Source organism: Pseudopipra pipra, chromosome 10 (genome assembly GCF_036250125.1).
Source record: "Pseudopipra pipra isolate bDixPip1 chromosome 10, bDixPip1.hap1, whole genome shotgun sequence".
In the NCBI taxonomy this organism is placed as follows: Eukaryota; Metazoa; Chordata; class Aves; order Passeriformes; family Pipridae; genus Pseudopipra; species Pseudopipra pipra.
The window spans coordinates 17250662-17275176 of record NC_087558.1 but is presented as its reverse complement, the minus strand read 5'-3'; the positions used below and the strand labels follow the sequence as shown (position 1 = coordinate 17275176).

General features: G+C 41.6%; 1 protein-coding gene across 15 annotated transcripts in view; it reads right to left on the bottom strand.

The window, feature by feature from the left end:
- DOCK10 (dedicator of cytokinesis 10) overlaps positions 1 to 24515 on the bottom strand; it is a 147716-nt gene that overhangs the window by 98012 nt on the left and 25189 nt on the right. For 6 of the 15 annotated variants that reach the window (XM_064666508.1, XM_064666518.1, XM_064666511.1 and 3 more), the window contains exon 1: positions 23248 to 23587. The exons of 3 other annotated variants lie outside the window; for them this stretch is intronic. In XM_064666508.1, the coding sequence (XP_064522578.1) occupies positions 23248 to 23412 (165 nt within the window). In that variant the 5' untranslated portion in view covers positions 23413 to 23587. Of the gene's footprint in view, positions 1 to 2446; positions 2614 to 23247; positions 23593 to 24515 lie in introns of those variants that run through there. 6 more of the 15 variants (XM_064666516.1, XM_064666517.1, XM_064666519.1 and 3 more) reach the window with 5 other exon arrangements.

Genomic DNA, 24515 nt, shown 5'->3' with positions numbered 1-24515 from the left:
GGCAAAATCTCATATATGCTGTTCCACTTCATTTTACTCAGTGAATAACCCTCTTTCTCTACCTACACTATAGTCACTTATCTCTTCACAAGTTATAGATATTTCTCACGCTATATATCTGAGTAAATTATTGTATTTCCACAGAGGCTTTATCTGTAAAAATTGGTATCATCTATACATGGCCATTATAAGCTCATCTCTCACCATGACATTAAAATTGTTATTGTTTCCTTGACATCAACTCCCCACCCAATCAATTATCTGGCTACCAAGGCATTTACACACACAGGATGTAAATGAAAGCAAAATCTGGTCAGCCACACTGAGCTCAGTCAACAACCTACAATCAATTAAAGCTAATTAGAGAATTAGTCTTACAAAAAATGGAGCTTTCAGAAAATTATACAGTCCATCTACAGAAAACACAGGTATACATGTAGTATATGAAGAAATGCACTCTCTGAGTAAGGGCCCCACATACAAAAGCCTTTACAGCTGCAGTGGCAGTGACACCACTTTGAAATCTGCAGCATTGGAGGACTGATGCATGAAGGAGAAACTGGCTGCTGGTTGATAGCAAAAAGTGCCTGTAGGCCAAAGATTTAACATGCTCCAATTATGAAATATTGGGCAGAAAGACACAGATTGCAAGTCACAAAAGTAAAGCCAAGTATGCCTGCATTTCCTAAGGGCTAAACAAGCTATTGAGAAATACATTCACAGAATAATATGACACAGTGACCCCATCTTATGTCTGAAAAAGAACAGAAATCAGCACAGATTCCCCTGAAAAGCTGAGTTATGTCCCAGACACACAGCAGCCATCCACGTCAGGGCAAATGCAGTGTGATCCAAAAGCCTCTGATGAAAAAGGCACGTTGCCTATTTCCAATTAAATGCAACAGGCACAGGGTTACAAGCCCTCTAAGTTTTAGGTCAAACTATGATACACTGTTGTGATTTCTAAGAATCAATAAAATGTAAAGGTTCTTTGACACCACTAAACTGAACACTCAGTTTCTGTTATCAGAGGATACAGGCAAAAAGAAACAATTATATTTCTCTTTATGTGCAGGCAGGCTGCTGGCTTATTGTTACTATTTGGGCTTTATTTCCAGCCATACTTTCCTGTAAGACTTTAACCACTTCTGGTGAGCACTAAAGTATAGTCAGAATCTGTACATTAATGAAAAAAATCCCTTCTAACCAGGATTTAAGAGGAGAAGTCAAGCTAGCAGTGCCTAGCTTCTACCAAAGTCCCGTGAACTGCTAAGGTTAGATGCTTTCAGCAGCACCACCAGCATTCATTCTGAGAGCCCAAGACCATGAAGCTTAAACATGGTGTGTTGGACTGTATGCCACTAGCTCAGGGCAGCAGGAACTACACCGCACAGTAGCCTTGTCAAAAAGATCCACTTCCATACAAAATACAAGTCCAAAATAGCAGCTAGTCACAAGCAAAACCCAAGCACCCTACTAGATGAACCACAAAGTATCTTTGTGACCAAGTGTTACAACTGCAAAGTTCTTTTCCTTCCTATTTAAAAAAGTTAATGAAAATGCTCTTCCTTGGCATATTATCACTGATTCTGTTACACTGGACATGCACAATAGCCTTGAAAGAGCCCTCAGCATGCACATGCAAACACAGTTTGTAATTGGATGTACAAAACTATAGAAGAAAACTAAACACCTCTTGTGTTGAAGAAAAGGATTCATTGCTTCTTCTTGGGAAAGCCATTACATGTTTTATGATTTAAAGTAGTCTCTCAAGAGAATACACTGAAAACCAGTACTTGCCTAAGACTCCCCAATAGCAGGCTCTAAGTGTTTTACCTAAACTTATCTGTAGTTTTAGTTTCAGTCAGTAAAGCTTAGGTACAACGCAGTTAATGTGAGCTTCACAGGGGCCCATGGTGGAGTTTCAGGAGGTTCAGTCCTGGCCCAAAGCCATCACTGGTAAAGCTGCCATCTAGCTCGTGGGGCAGAACCTCGCTCCAGCTTTCAACCAAGGGTTCTGAAGCTTTTCCATTTGCTCCCTGTACTGCAGAAGGACAGTGTCTTCCTCCTCTTCCTGGCCTTGAGAGATGCCCATCAGAGATCATGAAATCCAAAACAGCACAGACTAACTTTCTACTCCAGAAGTAGCGTTATGGATTTTCATGGAACTACCAGACACTTTCTATGAGGTGTCAGAGAGTCTATAAGTTTCCCAAATGCACCTGAGTTCTGTAAACTCCTGAACTCCCTGTGCTTCAGTCTCAGACTCCGGTAATCATTCTCCAGCATTCGGAGTCTCATCACACAGATTGAATGAGACTCGGTCAATCCTACATACACACCGAGAAATAAATCCTACGCTTTCCTCTGTGTAGCATGAAGGGTGTTTGACCTGCAATTTCTTGGCAATTTTGCAGAACAGGGGAAAGAAGGGGTTGATACTCACACAGCTTAATCTGTGAATTTCTCCTTGATTCACTCGCCTAGTGGTCCTTCTCTTCTTCCGCAGTTCACTGGGCTCCTTTCTGAATCTCCCACGAAAGCTCATTGTATCCTCAGGAATTAAGCGCCAAACAAATCTCTCTTTAAAAACTATGCTCCTTTAACCTCCTTTCTTCAGCAGCTTCAGCACAACAACTGGAAGCTGCGTACACTGTTCAAGGGGGAAGTATGTCTAAAAGTTACATGCTGTATCCACAGTAACTGAACAGAAAGAAGAAGAAAACCAGCAATAACTCATTTCTTCCTGTGAATAATATTGTGCTATTAAGGCGAGAGTGTCTCATTAAACCATAAATACACCCAGCCCCCACCTGTAATGCAAATTGAAATAGGAAGTTGTAGAAAAAACACTGCAACTGAAAATCTATCTTTGTCTCAAACACCATCACATCCTTTCTCCTCACCACCCTCTCTGATTCGAAAGCCTAAACAACTGCACTCTTACTTCATGTGTATCTGCAAGCCAAAAAAAGTCACAGAATAGCCACCTCCTCCTGAGCCCCTCGGTAGCAGACTTCAACTACTGAGCATGCAGTGACAGGTTTGTGACACCAGGGCCCAGGGCCCGTCTCTGCTTTTGGACCAAGGTAGCAGTTCCCCTTTCAAAATGGCATGAAACATCAATAAGAGGAAGCACCCTGCAAATTCCTAAATTTGCAGACAGTTGTAAAAAGTGGAAAACAGAGAAATTTATATGCTGATATCCAAAATGCATTTTTGTCTTGTGGAAACCTGGTTTTGGAAATGCTTGCAACCTGGCAACTAAGAAACTGGTTGCTTCGCCCTGCTTCCGCTTCAGGGGAAAGCAAAGCTGCCAGACAGAGCCTGCTCCCCAGATGCCCCACACAGGAGCCATCTCAGCAGCTCTCCCATCCCACTACCCTACACAGCAATCCCAGCAGTTCCTCTTCTCTGCTACCCCACACAGGGGCAATCCCAGCAGCACCTTGACAGGCTAGAAGCCCCTCACTCAGTGCCTCAGAACTGCAATGGCAATGGGAGCAGTGACATGGTCAAATCAAACTATTCTTAATTAAGGTAGGAGACTCACTCTGTGCTTGGCTGTCTGAAGGCTGGCAGGGCATAAAGGTCTTTTAAAACCGAACAAACCCCCTCAGTGCCCACACATGTTCATACACACACACAGAACCTTTTCTTCTTTGTTCCAGCTGAGGATTCATCCTGCTGCAGCAGCAATGCTACACTCCCCTATACACACAGCTTTTATGTGGCATGCATTGGGTTTTTAGTTTTATTTAATATCTGTGTGCATAACTAAGGCAAAGTGACAGTTTTTTTGCTTTCTCATTCTGGATTTTTTGCAAATTGGACAATAAGAATCTTTTCCGCAACTTGTTTCAATTAAGTACTCTGAGATCTGCAGCTTTATCCTGAGTGACATTCTCTGTTCTTTTTCTTTCTAACAAATAATTCTGAATTCTATGAACTCTTTCACATGTTTCTCAGCATTAGAAATTTGATTCAGCATTACATTTGATCCAAAGTAACAAACCTCTGCAGAAGTTCCAAGGATTGTTCCATATGCTGGGTTTCCGAGCCAGGAGAACAGTCACACCGAGCCCAGCGTGTCTGACCTGAGCACTATAAAACCACATCGGTCTGATCAGTTTGCTTTCCTCTCCCACTGTTAAAACATGGTACAACTTCATGAATTAAAGCCCCATCTCATTGTTATCTTTGTCATTCAGCTTTGCTTCTGAGAAGATCACCTCCTCTAAACTGTTACCAGTCTGCTGTGCGACTGCTTAAGACAGATTTCACTGTACTCCTACTTAGAGGTAAAAAGCATCTGTGTCTAGCACTAGAAAACAGAAAGGACAACAGAAACCCTTTGCCAAGGTATGCAGACATTTCAAGTGGCTACCAGTATAGAACCACAACATGAACCAAGTTGGAATCACCCTTGTTTTCTCTCAAACTACCACACTATCTATACTGGAGGCCCTGGTGCCTCTCATATAACACAGTGAACGTGGCTGCCAAGACGAGAGGCCCTTGCCAGAAGTTAAATTTAATGCTGGAATCATCAGCTCTGCTGGCTTCACTTTAGGCAGGTATCAGTTCCTCTCAGAGGCTCCTTTGCCTATCCACTCCTTGCTGTAACTGGTACACAGAACGAGCAGAGCTCCATCTTTCCTTGACTTGGGAAGGCTCTCTCCCAGCTTCCTGCCTCCTGCAGCATTGACTGGCCCCTCCAGGTTGTCCTTTCCACTGAGATAAGGGTCACTAGTGCTTCCTGAAACTTTAATGAATGTGTATTACTCCAAAATAATACAAAATATGAACTTAGGCTCAAGTTTCCAGCTGGTCCTTATCCAGTTTACTCCACTGAGTATCTTTTGTCCAAAGGATTTTCTTTCCTAATACTATTAATCCTCATTTATTTCCGTATCTCTGACAGACAGACATTTGTGAACAATGCTAAAGGCAGTTAGCATTGCATTTTCTCAACACCAAGGCATTAAAAGGTTGAAGCAATGAAATAACAAATAAGCTACAGCATTCACACAGAGATATGAACCAAAGTAATAGTAAACAACTGCAAATAAAGACTCCACTTTCTTAGATCTGTTTTGAATGCAAATCCCTCTACACTTGTAATGGGGAATAACAAAACCATTCAAGTGTCTCATAATGCTTTGTCCTGTAGCAGAAGTACAAAGCAAACTTCATTAGCATCAGCGTGACTAAAAGATTTCCTAATTTCTCCTCAAGACTTCTCTACCTCTTCAGTTAAAGGTACTGAGTAGTTTAAGATGAAAATAAAATCAGTTAATAAAAATAAAGCTCCTGTGCTGCTTTTAAATTCAGAACTATTATGCATAAGGTAAGAAGTATTATCCATACCCCAGCCTATCCCAAGAAAAGAGGCATTTGGTCATAGGAAAACCACAAGTCTTGTTTTACGTTTGTGAACTGCTGTTCCCAATTCATATAGTCAAAATAAGGGTGCTGAAGCCTTTCAGAAAACGATAAGTTACGTAAGGTAGTTAATTTGGTGTTTAATTGCCTTCTGCTCTGCTGTCTTTGTGGGACATGTTCATCTGCTCCCAGCATTTCTCAGAAACTTATAATATCTAGATAGGAAAAATAGTAACATTTGATATCTCTACTCCAGCTAAGGAATAGCTATGCATTTCTTTTGTTGCAAAGCCACTAGCATTAAGTGTTCTAACAGGGGTCACAAGTTATTAAAGAACCTTAAATTCCCTTTTCCTACATTTCTTCTAGAGCTTCTCATTTTCCTTCTAGATCTATTCACTATCTTAGATAATTTACTTCAGTTTGAATTGTAATGTACAGCAATATGTAAAAAAAAATTGAACACAACTAATCCACTTCTACAGTAGGTCATTGGGAAATGTATTTCACTAATGCTTTGCTAGCAGCCATAGAAAGATAAAAATTCAGTTCCTAAAGTGTTTATCTTCAGCTAGCATAAAAGACACCCCAAAACATGCTGAATATTTGGGTTGCTGTATAGCAAATACTGAATTCACTGTATTGTACTTCTAAAATAATAAAATCTACCAACTCCAACCAAGAAGGATCGAGAAGTGATGCTTCAGTTGCTCACACGGACATTCCCCTTCCCTCTCTCTCCCTGTCCCCACCAAATTTAGAGCAGAAAAAAAAAAATCTCATGCAAACATCGAATTCATAGCAAATTTCAGGGAATGAATGCTTCACTTCAGCTCAGGACTTCTGTCCAGAAGCAATGGTGACATGTACAAACACTGCAACTCAAAAACATAGTCTTGACTTATGCCAGTGTATATATAAATAATTGTACACCCACAGTCATTACACACCTAATCGTGACTCGGGCCTTTTGCTTCACAGATTTGAGAGACAGTTTTATGAACAAGCAAGAAAACTCCTTTTGCTGGAACAAGCTGCACCAACTGCCTATTACACCTATTCTAAAATTAAATTCTGAAATGAAACACAAGTATCTCATAATAAGACTTGCTTCATGTATAAACTAAGACCACTGTGGTGACAGTGACACTGCCATTCATACAGTCTTTGCAGAATAGACCAGTACTGAGAGATCTGTCCAACACACTTAACATTTCACCACTTGGCACAGTGCAGATAAGAACCTGCCTACCTCCCTTAAATGACTTGTGGCATTTCCAGCAAGTCAGAGTTCTTGGTAGAACCACAGCAATAAAGTCGTTGAAGAAAAACCAAAGGATGCCAGCCCTGCCCAACACCCAGCCCCTGGGCAGAAACAGAGACAGTCCTGCACTTTGTGACCATGCCATTATCACATGGTGGGCAGGCAGCTCTCAGCTCAAATACTGGGGAGAAGAAAAACAAGGTACCCTGGAGTGGGTCACAAAGAGCCCTTTAGATTTTGGGGGTTTTAATTTTAATTTTTTACGTTATTTTTTCAAAACTTGGAGACCTAGCTGGCATACTCAACTTCCGAGGCCAATAATGAGATTAACGCAGTTCATACCCCACAGCATGCAGGCAGTGCCAGTACACATACTATTGCTGCTTTTTGTATATGCCTCACCTCGTCTTCAGTGTCAATCCCCCAGCAAGTCCCCCATCGCTGTCTGTCACAACCTGAACAGGGCAATGCTGCCAGAAGTGAGTTATGTTTGGACAAAGCCAGACACATCAGATCCAACGTGCTGTCCTTTCCGCTGTCACAGTGCCCGCTAGGAAATTGATTGTACTGAGTGGCAACACACTGAATGTGTTTTTTCAGATACAAGTGCCAAAAATCTACTAATGGGACAGTGAGACTAAAGCTGAGGTGACAATGACTGGATATCACACACTCATCTTACCTGCATTGTCCAGGCATCGGCAATAGCGTGTGCTCTGGGGTGGTTTGTGACTGTGACTGAAAACTGCACTTCCCAAAAGCTTCATGGTGGACAGGTAAAGCAAATTACTACACTGGGCCAGAAAAAGATAGGTGGTTTTTACTAGCACCTAACAAAACCAACAGAAAGTACTAGCGACCTCCATCCCAATCCCATTGTCAAAGACTAACATTCCCTCTCTTCCTCCTCCCCCCCCATCAAAAATCAAAAACCAAATCAAAACAAGAAGAGATCGTATTTTGGAATTAAATGCTCAGTATTGGTCTGTGCTTTGAAAATGTCCTTTAAAAAAAAAATTAAAAAAATAAAGGAAAAATATGAAACCAAAACAATGTAAACATAAAGGTAAAAAAACTGAGTTAGAAAAAGGACATCTGAAGCAACCATTTGCAAAGTCACTCTGGTACTGTATCAACTGGAAGCAAATTACAGCAAATTACATTGTTTTTTGAGAAATACGACTCCACCTATGGCCTAACAACTTAAGCTGATACATCAAGCCTCGCACACAAACATTCCACAAAGCCTTTAGAATAGCTGATGCTTGCATTTTGCCCACACATCCATACAGTTAGCTCTGACCAGGCAAAGGGCTGGGAATTCATCACAGTTAAAACAACATCAGCACACAAGGTGAGCTCTCCAAGGCAGGGGGACAGTCCCCCTGCATAAATATCCATGAAAAGCAGCCCTTATATCTGTCAGAGCTCTGCTAACAGATCTTTCCAGATATCAGTCCCTGATGTCAGAGACTCCACCTATGTCAATCCACTTCTTTTCTTCCCAGCCGGACAGTGTGCTGATCTCAGCGATTCCTCCCTGTGTGCCCTCACCTTTGTTTCATGCCCCAGATATTAGTGCACTCATGCAGAACACGTTTGTGAGAGGCTGCTGTATTTCTTTGCCCTGTGTGAAAGGCTAAAACACCCCCTCCAGCTGAACTGGTGGTGACAGGAGCCGTCCCCAGGTCGAACGTGCCAGTCTCTTCGTGCCTTGCCAGAGCAATTCACCCGTGGCTGGAGGGGTTCCTGGGGGGGTTGAGGAGAAGGCCTTGGGAGGGCAATCTGGCAGTTCCCAGCCTGATCTCACGCAGTGCTCAAGGGCCATTTCATCACCTCAACCATGTAAGCACTCACAAGAGCTTATTAATAATGTCCACGCTCAAAAAGCCATTTACCCCTTTGCTGATTTTACAGCTCCTATGGAATGTCTTGCTGTCCTCCTGTTTGGGAAGCAGGCTTGGCTGACCCAGAAGCAGTCCCTTCCTCCTCCACAGCCCAGGAATGTTGCTTCCCCTGTACACACCGTCCCACTCTGCCTTTGCCACTGCAGTGTCTCTATAGCTCACCCTTCAAGAACAGCAGCACCATTCCAGCAGCTTCTCAAGCTGGAAACCCACCTGCACCCGACACGAATATGACACGTTCCCTTGCCACAAGGCTGACAAGGGCCTTGGAGAACCTACTAGAGACAACCCTGAAGCCTCCAGCAAAGACCACATGGTATCACTTACAGAACACCATGATCACAGCTCTCATGTGTGCAGCTGTTCCTCACCTACCCTGCCAGCCCTCGGGAGACAGGAGCCACGGGGGGAGCACGAAGAGCAGGGGCACTGGTATTGCTGTGGTGCTGCCAGCTGGTCCCCTTTGCAAGTGCCAGAGTCCCAGGGGCACAGTGGCACTGCAGACTCACTGAGAGCACAGCTGAGCTCAGTCACCACAGGCTGCTGTCCCGGCTGGCTTTGCACAGGTTGGGTAGAAATAGGGCTGCACTTACTCTCTCTAAGCAAATAAAACGCTGCTTCTTACGCCGGCAATCAGGTTGGAAGAATAAACTTTCCATTAGCAATGTTGTCCTGCTGATGTGTACAAAAGCAAAATATGCAATTACTTTAATTTCTTCTTTACTTTCGTCCACTGGGAAATTTCAAATAAACATTACCCCTTTTGTTTTCATTTACATGGATTGGAATCAGCCCTTGATAACAACACACATAGTGATGAAGGGCCAGGAAAGGTGATTAAATAATTTAAATCATCTTAATTTACACTATCTCCAGACATATCAATGCAGCTGTGACTTGGGCTTCTGCTGCATGCTTTTCTGATTGCAATTTTAATCCTTGTTATTCATGTCTATGCTGTGCTGCAGAAATGATTTTTCATTTTCTTTACCAAGAAAAGCCCAGATCAGACATCTGGTTTATAAAGAGAATCCACATTTTCACCCAATTTTCCAGCTGGAATAACTGAAGCAAAAGGAGGTTGGGCAACTCACTCATTTACTCAAGGTCACAATCAACATCTACAATGACATAATATTGATATAAAATACCCTGGAATCCTCTTCACTGGTTTTTTATTTTTTTTTCTTTCAAGTACTAAAACACACTCCCTTCCATACATGTGCAAGCTGACTGTACAACTGTTTTTGTGTTTGATACCACATACTTGTAACATATATTCAATGTCACAGATTCCTGCCAACTCTCTTCTAGTGCCTGTGGGTATCTTAAGCAATTGAGAAAGCAACTGCATGTAATAATTCATCAGCTGGATCCTATAACTGAAAGTTAAATAATGGCATTTTGGAAGAGATAAAAAAGCACACAGATTTCAAAGGCAGATAAGCAAGATTACTTTCTTATTTTAGCAAAAAAAAAAAAAAAAGGGAGTGAAGTATAAAACCCTGCAAGTCAGATTTACATTAGTTAAATTTGCTATATGAGAAGGAGAAAAAGACAACTTGCATCCCTTTGACATTGTCTTTCTCTTTCTGTTTTCCTGGAACACAGAAAACAAAACAGCATAGTGGAATAGACACTGCCAACATCTGAGATGGTATTTCTTACTCTGACACAACTTTCCACAGACCCAGAGAATTGTTTCACCTTTCCAGGCCTTTTAAAAAAATTTCTTAATTAAAAACTGCTAATCCTAATTGAAACTTAGAACAAACACTCAATCGTCAGTATTACCAAAACAAGCAGGTTAAAAAACTCAAGGAAAATACCGAAGTAGCAGTGGTTAGGGTCCCTGGGAGAGCCCTACAGTTTGTGAAAGCCTGTGTAAAGTCATTTAAACTAAATATAACCCAACCCTGACAAAAAAGAGATATAATATAATCCATCAAGTTCTACTCCTTCAGTTATCCCAACCTCACAGCAAAGGAATATCCAGTGGGCTGCTGTGGGTCCTGACACACAGACACGGAACCACACACCAGCAAACCTGCAATGCACAGGGACTGTAACCTGCAACAAATGCAAAATAATTCATGGGAGCAGAAGCAACTAAGCCCACATATTTGCCATGTGTAGGAGGCAAGACCATGCCAAGTGCAGTGCTGTTTCAGTAGCAAACAAAGTACAAATGTTCACCTGGATGCCACACTAAATTCCAGTTTATGGAAGCACGGTTGTAACATGTAGGATTTAACCCAGATTTCTGCACCTGTGTGAGTCTACAGATGCTTATGTCAAAGTACAGAACACATCAGTATAACAGTGTTTCTCCTGAATACTCTCAGTTTGCACTCATGCATGTTCCCAGCCTGAGATGGCACCAGCATATTTATTAGTTCTAAAAGACTTGTCTCTCATGAAATTTTTTCGGTCATTCTTCAAACTTACACATTTTGTGGCAAGCAAATCCAGTTTTAATATTAATTCTGTAATTTTTTTCCTCACAAACTTGCCCCCTATTAGTTTAATTTGATGATTCCTACTTCATTTGTCTCAATGTTGAAAGAAAAAAATGCTAGCAAAGTCTCTGATCATTCTTGATTTTTATGGCTTTCATCATATCCCTTCAGTTATTTTTCAGGCCAGTCCAGGCCTAGTCTTTATGTACATATGTAGTCATGGACTAATTTTGCTGATCTTCCTCGCCCTTCTCTGTAATTTTCCAATTCCAGTAAGTCTGTTTCGAATTGTATGAGGTATTAAAGCCCTCCCAAGAAGTTGCTATGGAACTCTTCTATCCAAGGACAGATCAAAAAGCAAAATTTATTTACGATTCCTCAGTGAGCTGGAAAACAGGACCAAAACTATGTCATTCTTAACACAGTAAAGCTGCTCTAAGCTTCCAGGTCCCAGCCTCTGCAAGGCAGAGAGCTGAATCATAGTAATTCCTCTTCTTTAGCCTGCTTTGGGTGATTTTCTCTGTTGGGATGAGTGCAAGCCAGTATTCTTCCCCTGGTGTTTCTCCCCACTCCCACGTCTTGCTCTTTATGTCCAACGTGCAAAGACAATTCTTTGGACCTTCACTCCTGCCTTATCATCAACCTTAAACTGGTCACCAACAATCTGACTCTGTATCAAGAGGTCTTTTTTTAATTTGGAAGTTCTGGGGGTTTTTTTCAATATGTAAATTCTGGAAAGTCCAAAAAATTCCCCTCTTACTGTAGAAATAGCTGGAACATCCTGACTCTTATTTCTGCTAAGTGCCATTTGAGCTGGAAACAAAACTATTGTTCAGGAAATCAGACACTAAGAGGTTAATTTCTGATTTCCTACAAATACACACTATAGCCAGGCATAAACAAGCGCCAGAAAGGGATGTGGATGGGAAATAAAGCAGAGTTTGCTGCAGTTCCTCCTCACTCAGCTCCTTGTTCTGCCTGAAACACTGAAATACTGCAGACACGGCCTCACTCAAGGAACAAATCCTTTTTTGAAAATATTTCCAAGAAATACAGTTGTCTTTTGAATGCAATTTACAAAAGGCAATGTTTAGCCACCAATTCATATTCTTTCTTCAGGCTCATGTAACTTAAAATTGCCTTTGAGTTCATTTAAAAAAGGAAAATTGGCAAGCACTTAGCATGTACAAAAGCTTTTGGCAGCTTAAAAATACTGTGTAAAGAAACTTCTCAGTGGGAGCTGGTACAAACTTTTATGTCAACTCATATCTCAGACATTTCATTTGGGCAGGTCTGGTTTGGTGCATTCTTCAAGAATTGGCTTTTTCATACAGTGAAAATGTTTCAGAATTACATTTTATTAACCGATATTTACAGTTTCAATTAGATTTGGAGAGGAAGGGCAAAAACATATTGGTACAATTCCAGGCTTGGATTCACTTCTATCTTTTATATAAAAAGCAGAATTAAGCACGTGTCAGCAAACATTTCTATTATTTTCAAATAGTTTTTCAGATCAAACTGTGTTCATGAGTTTTCTCTATACTCCCATACATTCTGCTAAAATATTTTGCATTTACACAAGAGTTTGAGGAATGAGCATGCTATCTGTCAGAGCTGCTTGGTCAGAGAGTTTCTGAACAAAAGCAGGTGACAGATGCACAAACACTCCAGTCACGAGTCCTTCCCCAACTGACGTCTTTGCTACACTGTCAGCACAAACAAAATCAGGTGCTACAAGGGGCAAATGGTCATCATGAAGAACCAGATGCATCATGAACAAAAAAACATATTGTGCATCTGAAATACTGGAAAATGTATTCATTAAAAGTCTGCAAAGAAATAGCAAATGTTTCCAGCTGGATGTATCAGATTCAAGGCTAGGATTACTCTCCCTGTATCTCCGACCCATCTGATGCTCACATTCATCTGGAGGATGTGTTATGGAGCACATGCACAACACCTGGGAGCAGACAGACCAGGAGGGACTTGGTTTCTTTCATAACAGGACAGTTAAAAGATGAAAGGAGACCCAACTGCAAGGTTGAAAGGCCAAAAGAACCGGACATTCCTGGCAACAAACAAGCTATTAGGTAACTGCTTAGATCACTGCACCTCCTTAAGGACTGTGCTATTGTTTAGAACCAAAGAGCTGATGGTGGTCAATATCTAGAAGGACTTGAGCACTGCAAAAGCCAAAAGAGTCACAGCTGGAATGAGCAAAGCCAGGCACAAGTGCCAGCTGGCAGGTGGAGAGACCAAACAGGCAGCTGGATACTCTGCCTCATTGCTTCTTCTAGGAGCTCTAAGGAGATGAGAAAAGGCTCCTCCTCAAGCATGTGGGAGAATGGGTTACAGACAGGGAAAGGGCTAAGGCACTGAAAAGAAAGAAGTGCAGATCAGCTGTGTGAGCACTTCTTACTCTTTACCTTCAAGCCACAAGTATCCAAAAATAAGAAAGAATAGGCCCAATTCCAAGATTAGTTTCTCTCCAGAATTTATCTGTAATCCCATTAAGATCAGATCTCCTATAGAGATAGCTGCAATGAATGTTTGCACATAATTTACTAATGGGAGAAACATCTCAAAAGACGACAGTGGAGCATCTGGTTCCAGGAATCTACACTTAAGTAATTAATCTCTTTACTGTTAAGGCTTACCCTCTGAAAGAGCTAATTTTAGCTTGTAAGTCACAACCTATGGAAAACATCAAGGTAACACCAAACGCTCACTGAAAAGCCAAAGAAAGTTACAAATGATTGGTGGCATGATGTTCAACTCCCAACATCCCAGTTTCAGAGCTAACCACTGACTGATCCAGCAAGGCCACACACATTTTCCACTCTAACTTCACGATCTCTTTTTTTGGGAAGAGAAACACGCAAGCAGCACAGAATTACCCTTCTGATCCACTTTACTGCATGAAGTCAAAACCTTATTCTGCTGGATTTGCACACATTTAACTGAGAACTGAATCTGGCCATCTCATCTTCCAGCAAGTATCAATGCTAATGAAAAGAAAATGAGCACAGCAGTTGACAGATGAGAAGTGAGGAAAAACAAACACCAAAGGCACGAAGTATTCCATTCATTTGGTTCCATACACTGTATTCAGAGTGATCCCTGAGGCAGAAAGAAGTCCGACAAACATTACAATAGCTATTTTTCATTGAAAACCACACACAGAGAATCTATTATTTTTTAAGCTAACCACAAATTGGCAATAATTATTAACAGACTGCAATTGTTGAAGTAAGATATTGCACACAATTTCTTTCTGTTTAGACAGAAAATAGCATTTTGTTCCGAAGAGGCACCAAATTAGCAGGACAAAAAAAGCACATTTTTATAGAATATATTTACTTACAGAATTTAAAAATAAGAGTCCTAGCAAAACTGAAATAATTGAGCCCCAGAACAATGAAGGAATCAGTTTCTTTCTGACTAGAAATATGTGCACATATGTATAGCTACCACACCTCGGCATAGGAGATCAGGGTCCATGGTCTGAGCCAGCTTCAGCTGGACTAGACTTGGAATAGTGCCCTGAGATGATGTCAGACCTTTGCCACCAAAACATCCTGAAGTATTCATGTGACATGCTTTTTGATGCTGAATTCTAATCCTTTCCCTACCATGGTATTTCTCACTCCAATCACTAATTCAAGCTGGAAGCCTTCACTATTCAAGGAAGTGATTCAAAATCTAAAAGACCAGGAACTGTTCCTGTCTTTCCTAGACAGTCCATTTTCCTTCATCTTCCTTGGCTCCAAACACTCTAAAGATAACACACCTGTTCCTGTGTTCCTAACACAACAGTACTGCAGTGAACAAGAGTGCAGTTACTTGAGTACTTCAGCAGAGAATTCTTTTTTTTTTTTCCCCTCACAAAAGTAGAGCTGCCAGTTAATACTAGCTGACAGACTGAGATAAGCTGAAGAATTAGAAACCAAATTCTGTGTTTGCCCCATTGCCCTTAAGGTACAGGAGGTATCACAAGCCAGAACTAGTCTGTATTCATACACACACGACGACAGTAGTCAACTGCTAGTCATGAAGCAGTGCTGCCTTTCATCAAAGCCTTGTATGATTCAGGAAATGTAATCTAGAAGTCAGAATCTCTTGAGAGGTTTTAGAAATCAGGTGGTAACCCCCCTGAGATGCACAGACAAAAATAAGAACACCAAAGCTACCCACACCAGGTTTCACAGCACACAGTTAATCACACTTCAGTTTACACTGCAGATGTACTCACAGTATCTACTCCCCAGTTTAGCTTTCTGCCACAGCTGATGGTGGAATGGTTCAGCAGCTGCTGTGAAGTGAAATGACTCCTGTTGCCACGTGACCTTGCTTTGCTGCCCAGGGGTTACTGGAGAGGCTATGGAGCAACAAAGACTTTCCACATACATTAAAACCAAATAATTCTGATAAATGGAAGAATAGGAAGCATAAAGGCTCAGAGATATATCTCTGTCTCATGAGCAGTGAAGCTTTGCATAAGGCCTTTGTCTGAGATGTGCTAATCTGGAATTCTGATTTATTTAAACTAGGTTTAGAACGAGTGTATTAAGACTGCTGTTGTAAAGAAGAAACTTCATGAAAGTGAGAAATATCAGGAACATATCTGTCACACTCCATTCAGATTTCCAGTCCACCCCGAAGGGGAATGGAGTGTATTTATGCTGAAGTCAAAGCTGAAGATGGTTTTCCACTTTGGGAAGGAAGGAGTGGAAGAAGGGCAAGGGAGGAGAGTTTAAATTCAGTAGGAAGAGGCATACTCACTGTGAAGCAAAAGCAAAGCTTTTGATAAGAACAAGGGGGGAAGAAAAAAGCAGCATCAGAATATCTTGATATGTCAACATAGAACAGTGGTAGCTAGCCCTCAAAAATCAAATATCTGATCAAAGTTTAACAGTAGTGTGACTAAATAATTTCAGTTGAGAAGAAACTGCGTTTTCCACCTGACTTCTCTCTCTCATCACTAAACTCTTCCTCTCCTACACACTGTCTTTGCCTCGACAGCTCTCCCTCCTCCCTTTGCCTCTCCCAGCAGCTTTTACTTTGGCAGTACTTTTGGTTGGCCAGCGTTCTCCAAGGGCCCCAGTGTCTTTATGGCTCCCTTCCTCACTCAGCATACCTCTTACAGGGCATAGTTGTTTCCAAGCTAAATCAATACCCCCGTGTTCGTAGCCAAACGTCTGAAATAGACTCTGGACTCAGCTATATGCATTTAAATCCAGTTCAGTGCTACTCGGAGGATCTGTATTGACAACGGCATGAAAAATAAAGCCCAGCCCAGCTCTCAGTGCTGCAGCCAGCAGTGAGTTAAGGCCAGTGAGAGGTAAGGGCTGAAGACTGGCACTAATATAATTTTCTGAAAGCATGAGCTTAATATACTGTGCCTTTGTACTCTTCTTGAACCAGCTGCAACTCACTCTAATTCAGCCAAAGAGAACAATCTACCAGAGCCTGAGCCAAGGATAGAGCACACATGTTAAGATGACAAGCGCTGCTGCCACCAGGCTGCCACTCACCTTCCCAGCCAGAGGCTCTCCAGCTGCCCTGTGGCACAGGGCAGTGCTCCAGCTGCACATCACCACAGGCACCCACGCTGGCAATGCAGTGCAAACACCTGAGGTGTGCCAGGGGTGTGCACCAAGCATCACGGGTGGATTTCTGCACCCTTCTGGCTCTACATACTGTCTATGCTGCCCCAACCAGCCTCCTGTGAGCTACAGACAGCAATACCACAGCTAATGGAGATTCTGCTCCTTGTAATGGAGCTTGAGCAGTGTGGGACAACCCTGCTCCTCAGCCAAGACCCTGTAGTAGGTAGTATCAGTGTTCCCAGTCCATTTCTGTAGATATTAACTATCAACTCAATCCACCCACAGAGCTTGGTCAGCATAATGCCTGGAGCAGCCACACATCCCAGCACCAAAACCTCACTGTGGGAAGCAAAAGACCAAATTATTTGAACCAATTCGTGAGTATGGAACTACTTGTGCAGCCCATGATGTGGATAAAAAACTCATAGAATTACTCTGAAAACAGGCCTAAAGGCTGCTGGTTCTAAATACACATATATATCTTTTATATTTTTGTTCAACACTACGCTGTCTACTGACAGCATGAAACAAAATACCTCTACTAAATTCTGTGTGAAATACATTTCAAAGCATTTTCTTGAACTCTTCAGAACTTCAAAGATATTATTTTGTTAATTTTAGATGGTTCACCCCGTGCCTAGCACTTGGCATTTAAATCTATGTTAATATCTTAATTATTACTCAGAGTTAATATTTTCTTTATAATTCATTCAAGTATTTAATATTGTGGTAAACACAGTAAAGCAGACAAACATAAATGGAAAATCTATGCTCATGGCTGATTTGGTGTATGAGGGTACCACTGGTACACAGCTCCAGGTTCCTACAACCATAGTTCACACAGTCCCAAAATCCTGGACTAAATAGACCATTGGGATTCTTTTCTTAACTCTCCTGCCTTCCTCTGTAGGATGATCCAAAGAGCAAAATGATCAAGGGAAATATGGAAAGCTTGCATGTGCTACAGCCAAGCAGAACTGCAGAGCATTGCAGACAAAACTGGGACAAATCAACCATATGTGTGCATAGTCTTGTTTACATATGTGCTTATGACACAGAGCAGTGTGGTTGCTGTTGGCCAAAGCCTGAAAAACCTGAAATGTGTTTTTTCCTGCTTTTCTTGTGCGTATTTGTTTCTCTCTTTGCCTTCTTGGCTTTAATCTAGTGCCACTGCCTTTCTATAGGTCAACTTCCTTCTCTGCCAAGAAGCATTTTGACCACGCACACACATCTTACATTGTGATTTTTGTCAAATGCATAAATCACAAAGCCTTCCCAAAGTACTCCCAAGGACTGTTACTTACAAAGACTTTTCTGCACCTCTTTAATTTATACCCTACTCTTTCAGGTATGCATTGCTTACAAATAGTTTGCTTCTCTCTCTCTTTTTTTCTTTAAAAAAAGAAAAAAGAATAAATTGCTCTTATGTAGGAGGATATTTGCACCACTTTATTGCTTTCAGTCCACACTTTATTAAGCTGTCACAGAAATTTGGTTAACACATTCACAGTAATCACATTCCACATACTGTCATACTACACATGTTGCTGCAACACTAATAAGAACTGAAAGCAATACAAAACACTGCTGCTCAGAGTACTAAAGTCAAATGAAGAAGGTTTGCTCAGTGGAAAAGGGCCATTTTTAACACCATCTCTTTCTGATCCATATTCATACTTTAAATGTTCCTGGGAGTCAAGAATGAAAACAGACCCACGTCTTGGGCTCACTCCCCTCCGTATATAAGAAACTACACCCAGAGCCATAGCTGCTGTCTAAACTGGTAAACACCAAACCAAACCCAGCATCTTTCTGAAGAGCAGTGTTGGACACTGTCCCTTCTCTGCTGCTGTGCTGGTGATGGTGCTGAGCCCTTCTGACCCCACCAGAGCAGAGGAGCTGAGGGGAAGGGCTGGACATCACTGCAGTTACTCACAGGCCTGGTGAGCACTGGGCAAAGAAGTTGCAAAGGTAACAAGAGCAGTGGCAAAAAGCAGCTCTGAAGCAGAACTGCATTTTGTGCATCACTTACTACTTTTCCTCTTTACACTCCGAAGTTATTCATTTATTCAAACACGGGTCTGTTTCTGTTCCTGCTGAGGTCAAGCACCAAAGTGGAAGTTAAAGTCAGATGCAGCTACATATGTTTATTGTTGCTTGAAAATGTATTACACATTGAAGCTTCTGACTTAAGCTAAAAAGATATGAAGATTTTAAATATTTTTTTTCAACTTCACAGCCTTGGGTAGTCTGGCTTTGCAAAGACAATCCTTTCTCCAAGACACTGCAGGAAGAGAACACCCTTCTCTTCCCAGAGCTGAGTCTCATGCCAGCCTCCAAAAGCCACAGCAAGTCCTCCCCATTTGTGTACACACAGACACATTCCTACCTACAAAAACAGTATGCCATGAGTCAGAGATCTTGCAATTCTGAGAGCTGTCATCCATTGATAGCACTTATATGCATACACTACAGACCTTCAGTAGGGAAAACCATACAAATGAGGAAACGAGTGCACTGAATTATTTCACATAGAAGCAGAAAACTAACACAGATCATGCAACAAAATTAAAGAACACAATTCTAGAGGCAAACTTTAGTACTAGATGATGGAAAATTCTCTGTTTGTTTCTCTTCTGTTGTCTCTACTGCTTTTAAAAGAGTAAAAATCCATTTACAAACTAAGTGGCCTAAGAAGCAGCTTGGGTAGCATTAATTAAGTGAATGAATATTGCTGTTGCTGCATTCAAATAATATGTCAGCTCAAGTTACAGTATTTTATTCAAAGTGCAAAACATTTTTTACATTTTTATGTGGTTTATTCCAAGGGCAGGAGGGGTGAGGGTGGTGAGGAGGATTATATCCTCAAATACGCTTTGCTCTTATCACACAAATCTCAGCTGCCACAGTTCATAATAAATCACACGAAAAAAAACGAAGAATGACCTACTAGATATAGCTCAACTTCAAGTCACAAGTTCCAAAGGCAGACCAACCTGAATGTTACTGTCCTCCTTTAAAACACCAAACAGTTCCACATAATCCCATGTACTACATTTTCTTCCTCCAGGCATCTTTCTCTTCTCCTTTTTCTTGCAGAAACAGCATGCACAGTCATTTGTATTCACTCTATAAGGGTTTCTAATATCTCAAACCTCACTTATTTTGAAAACTAGCTCTTGCAGACATGCTCTTAAAGGCTCAGAAAACAACGAGGGTCTATCAAATGCAGAGTCACTGAACAAATTGATTCAACTTGTATAGCATGTTAGAGGTTGTTTGGACACTTATTTTGCACGTCTCTGGCAACACCCAGGATTTCATCCAAGAGATGATGATACACAATAGAAATTGTCAGAGCATTTTCAGTTTTCTCTTTCGAACAGCTCTCCCAGTTTTGTGGATCCAGGCAAGACAGCCCAGTTCTAAAACAGATGATTTATCTGTCTTGCCCAAGGGTAAAACCAGATTTCTAAACTAACAGACTGAAGAGAAAAAAAAAAATGTCTGTGAATAAAGACATCAATCCTCACTTTCTGAAAGGACTGGAATGCTAGAACTACCTGCTGTGATGCCTAAAGGTTTCATACAGTGATTAGTAGGTGGCCATTAAGCAATAGCTGGAGGCTGTGTGGGGGCCTTCTTCCTTTCTTTTCTTGTGGAGTGCACCCACACCATCCCCTGCTTGGAGTCCCACTGGCAAAACCACAATTCCTAGAAGAATATCCTACAAGGATGTTCCCCTTCAGTGATTAACAAAGCAAAATGGGGCACACCTATAGAGCTGTATACTTAGTATAAGAATTTTGGTTTAGACTTCTGTTATCTCTGATTCAGGGTTGCTTTCTTCATGAAGGCAACACTAAGATGTTACTTTTGCTTCACACAGGACAGGCAAACTTGCAAGAACACACAACAGTCTGGTGACTTGAAAAAGCTGTTTGAATAGAAGGCATAGTTTATCTCCTGAAATCAATACCAAATACTAACACTCTCAGCAGCGAGCATATAGCCGGTGGCACACAAGCTACAAAGAGGAAGACCATTTCATCTGAAGGCATGAAATGACAAAATGCCAGATCTTCAGCTGACAGGAACCAAATGCAGCTGGCAATCACACCCAGGCCTGTCAGTGCGTCTCAGGTATTCTGCATTTTGGGATTTCCTCACCTCTCTTCTTTGGGCACTCCAATTACTCACTGCCTTCAGACAGTAACCTGCTGGGATCAGTTTAGCTCCTGGCATCTGCACAATGTCCATAATGACACTGAGAACTAAACACTTTTTTGCTCATCTACATAATTGCCTCCACTGTATTATCCACACATAAACCTCAGTGATCTACAACAGACCAAGGGGAAGAAACGAATCTGTTAGGACCACAACGTGTTTTATTAAGGCCTCCAGCCCTCTTCCATGCTGCTGTTTCAAGTAACATGAGTTCCAGCAGAAAGAGGACCATCCATTCTGCCACAAACTGCTCTGAAGCACTACTTTCTTCTCATCCCACTAGGTCTCCACATCATTACTAAGCCTAACTGTGAAGCTGAATAGCAAATTCATTTAGATTGTTATGTAATTAACTGTTTCAAGACAAAGAGGCACAGTAATAATATACATTCCAAAAAGAAAGATGTGTAAAGAAAGACCATTTCCCCAGATCATCCCCAGCCCAGCAGTTTTCCTCCAGAGCACCTGCCTACACCTACCCCAGCCTTCTGACAGGGCTGGACCATTCATCCTTTTCTTCTGAAAAGGGTTGAGAGGGAGAAAATCATCCCACAAAGCTCCTGGGAAGGGCAGCCTTTTGACAGGACAAACAGCAGTGCATTAACCACTGCTACAGAAAACATAAGCCCCTGTTAGTACAATGGGTGGATGCTTTTGAGGCCATGAGGGGATCCCTGAAAGCTCACATCCAGCATCAAGTGATAGACCATCTTGACCAGCATGCCCCTCCTTTGGGTATCCTAAACTCTTCAGGGTGGGGGAAGCTTCCACAGCTCTCTCCCCACTGCAGAGTAAAGCATCACTTTCCTGAGAGCCCAGGGGTCTTTGCAGTAGCTCTTGGAAACCTGATCTCCCAGGACTTACCAAAAAACCCTGCAATTCAAGCTGCTGAAAACTCCTTCTGGGTATGGGGAGGTTGATACAGTGTTTGCTGCCACAACACCCAAGACTACCCTTTTCTTCCATGACTGAAGCAAGTTGCACAGATGATCCATACTCAGACATGCTTCCAGACATTTCTCACTTCATTATGCTTGAAATTACTACCAGGAAGGAGACATTTATCTGTTTAAATGCTGTTGAGGTCATTTACTTAACCATTAAGTGGGAAAAAAAAAGTTTGTTGTATAGATACAGATACTTTTTGAGCAAAAGGAGCTTAAACATCAGCCTCATGATGATGAAATCCATCCCCTTCCTCATTATGACCATTAGGCTCCCCCATGCACTGGATAATACCCTCAGCTGATACATAAAACACTGCTGAGATGGGGTCATTACTACTATAGTTGCCATGACTGTATCACACACCTCTGTATGAGCAGCAATGCTCTATTCAAACCAACTGTTCAGGAAAGCTATTAAATTCTGTAATGCCACCATCATCTCTTTACAACTAAGTTATGGCCCTCTATGAGAGTGGGGTATCAGGGGGTGTGCTTTGGACTTCATCAAAATACATTTTACATAGAAAAACCCCAAATCTCTACCACTTAAATGTGTCCTGATAAAGTGGCAAAAATATTATTTTCAGTGTCTTGGTAATATTTTTATCAAGTGAGAGCCACAGAGTAGTAAATCATTGCCATCTCAGACGCAAACCACTCCAGGGTTCTGGAAATGTTCACCATATGTGTGTTTGGCAAAGAAGAGCAGTAACTAAGCAGTATTCCTCATTCTGAAAAAGCGATTTACAATGAGGAACAACCCTGTCACTTATTCCTAATAAACCTATAGTGCTTATTATATTCCCACCACAAAATAAAAATAATCCAGTTTAATTCAGAAAGAAAATGACGCTCAAAGACTGAGCCTTTCAAACCCTCTTTCATTAAAGAACGGAGGCAACTCACTAAATTGGAAAGAAATGATCCAGCAAACATTTTACTGCTGCAAACTGTTTGAGGCAAAGATATATGGGAGTTTATTTGCATATAACTTAATATAAATTCCAACTGCATCCTGGGTGCAAGTAAAGTTTTGTTTTGTTTTTCTTGGCTTTTGGGTTTGTTTTTGTTTTTATGATGAACAGACTTAGTAAACATTTCCTAAGCTGTCTGCTCTTTGGAATTCCAAGTCTGAAATAAAACAAACCACACTACAGGCTCCAGTGCTGCCTATCTCACAAACAGCAGTAAAACACACCAACAATTAAACAACAGAATATTTACTTTACACGGAGGTTATGTGCAGCTCACAGCTTCACCTACAAAATAACATTTCAGCTATGTTTGACAACAGATACAGCAAATCTACCAGCAAACTAATGTACAGTGACAAATTGCCTGTCAATGCTCTTTCTCTATGAATACATACAGGAAAAAAATAACCACATAACATCTGTAATAATAATTCTGTCACCTCTCCCTCTTGATTAAAGTATACCATACCATTATGATGAGAGTCCTGGGTCTGCTCATTTCATCATTGCTATCCAGCGGCAGAATTTCATGTGACAACTCCTCTCGTCGTCGTCGCCTGCAGATATGTGGACAGTTCCTCTGTACCACAGAACGAAAGGCTTGGAGCAGAACAATGCTGGCAGCACAACCCATATCTGCATCCTGAAGCCTACAAAATAACTTCTATGTTTATGCTGTGTTTGAAAAACAGTGGCTCCTTGTCCCTGAAAACAGCCTACAGTGCAGCTGCAGCCAGCTCGCTCTCCAATCGCTTCCTTGAGCCCTGATCATCTGATCACAACCAAATAAGCTTGGATGCAGACAGAGGAAAGATTTGATCCACTGAAACAGAAACACACGCAATATTATGATGCTTTCCTCTCTGTCCCTCCCTCCCTCCCTGCTTCTGAATTCGCATGAGAAAATGTGCTCCCTCCCTTGTACAATCAGCCGCCTCCTCCAATTCCAGTTTCATGGAACTGAAAGTATTAAAATTCCCAGTTCAAAAGAGCCAGCTGTTCACTAAACGCACACAGAGGCACACAACAACTGGCAGGATCAGTTTAAATACCCTTTAAAAAAGTCATATGTAGCAAAACAGCAAATAGCTGGAAAGTTATTAGCTTTCATTATCAGCACTGCTGCTTTTAAAATACTTTGCCTAAGGGTTTTTTACCACAAAAAAAAAAAAAAAAAGAAAAAAAAGAGACATAGTTAAGCTCACTGAGGGAATTGGACTGGGGGGTTTTTCACCATTTCTTGCAATTTTCTGAAGCACAGCAAGTTCATTTGAGTTGTAAATGTAACAAGTGGTAAAAAAGCAGAAATCTGGTCTGCTTCATCCAGCTCATGCTAAAATAGCCATGGCTTAATGGAACCAGCAGTGTGCAGCTCTGAAATGCCTCTCAACAGTGGGGTTGTTTTGTGTACCCACACACGTGTGCCTTCTGCAGAGTAACACATTTTTACATCTGCACAGAGGGGCTCTGCTGACAGGGTCTGACACTGAACCACACAGCAATGACTTTCTAATAAGGGGAAGAGGAGAGTGTTTTAGTGTGTTATCAGTGGGGATCCAGGCTGGGAGAAGCTGCTGCCGGCAGCCAGCACTAACAACTTGCCTCTCTGGCTCCTGCCTGACAAGTCATTCAAAAAGCAGGCAGGGATGCTCAGCAATCACATGGCTGACCTGGAAACACAGTAAGCGCTAATGCGGGAGAGTGTAAGATAATAGCACAGGAAAGGAAGTTAGCACT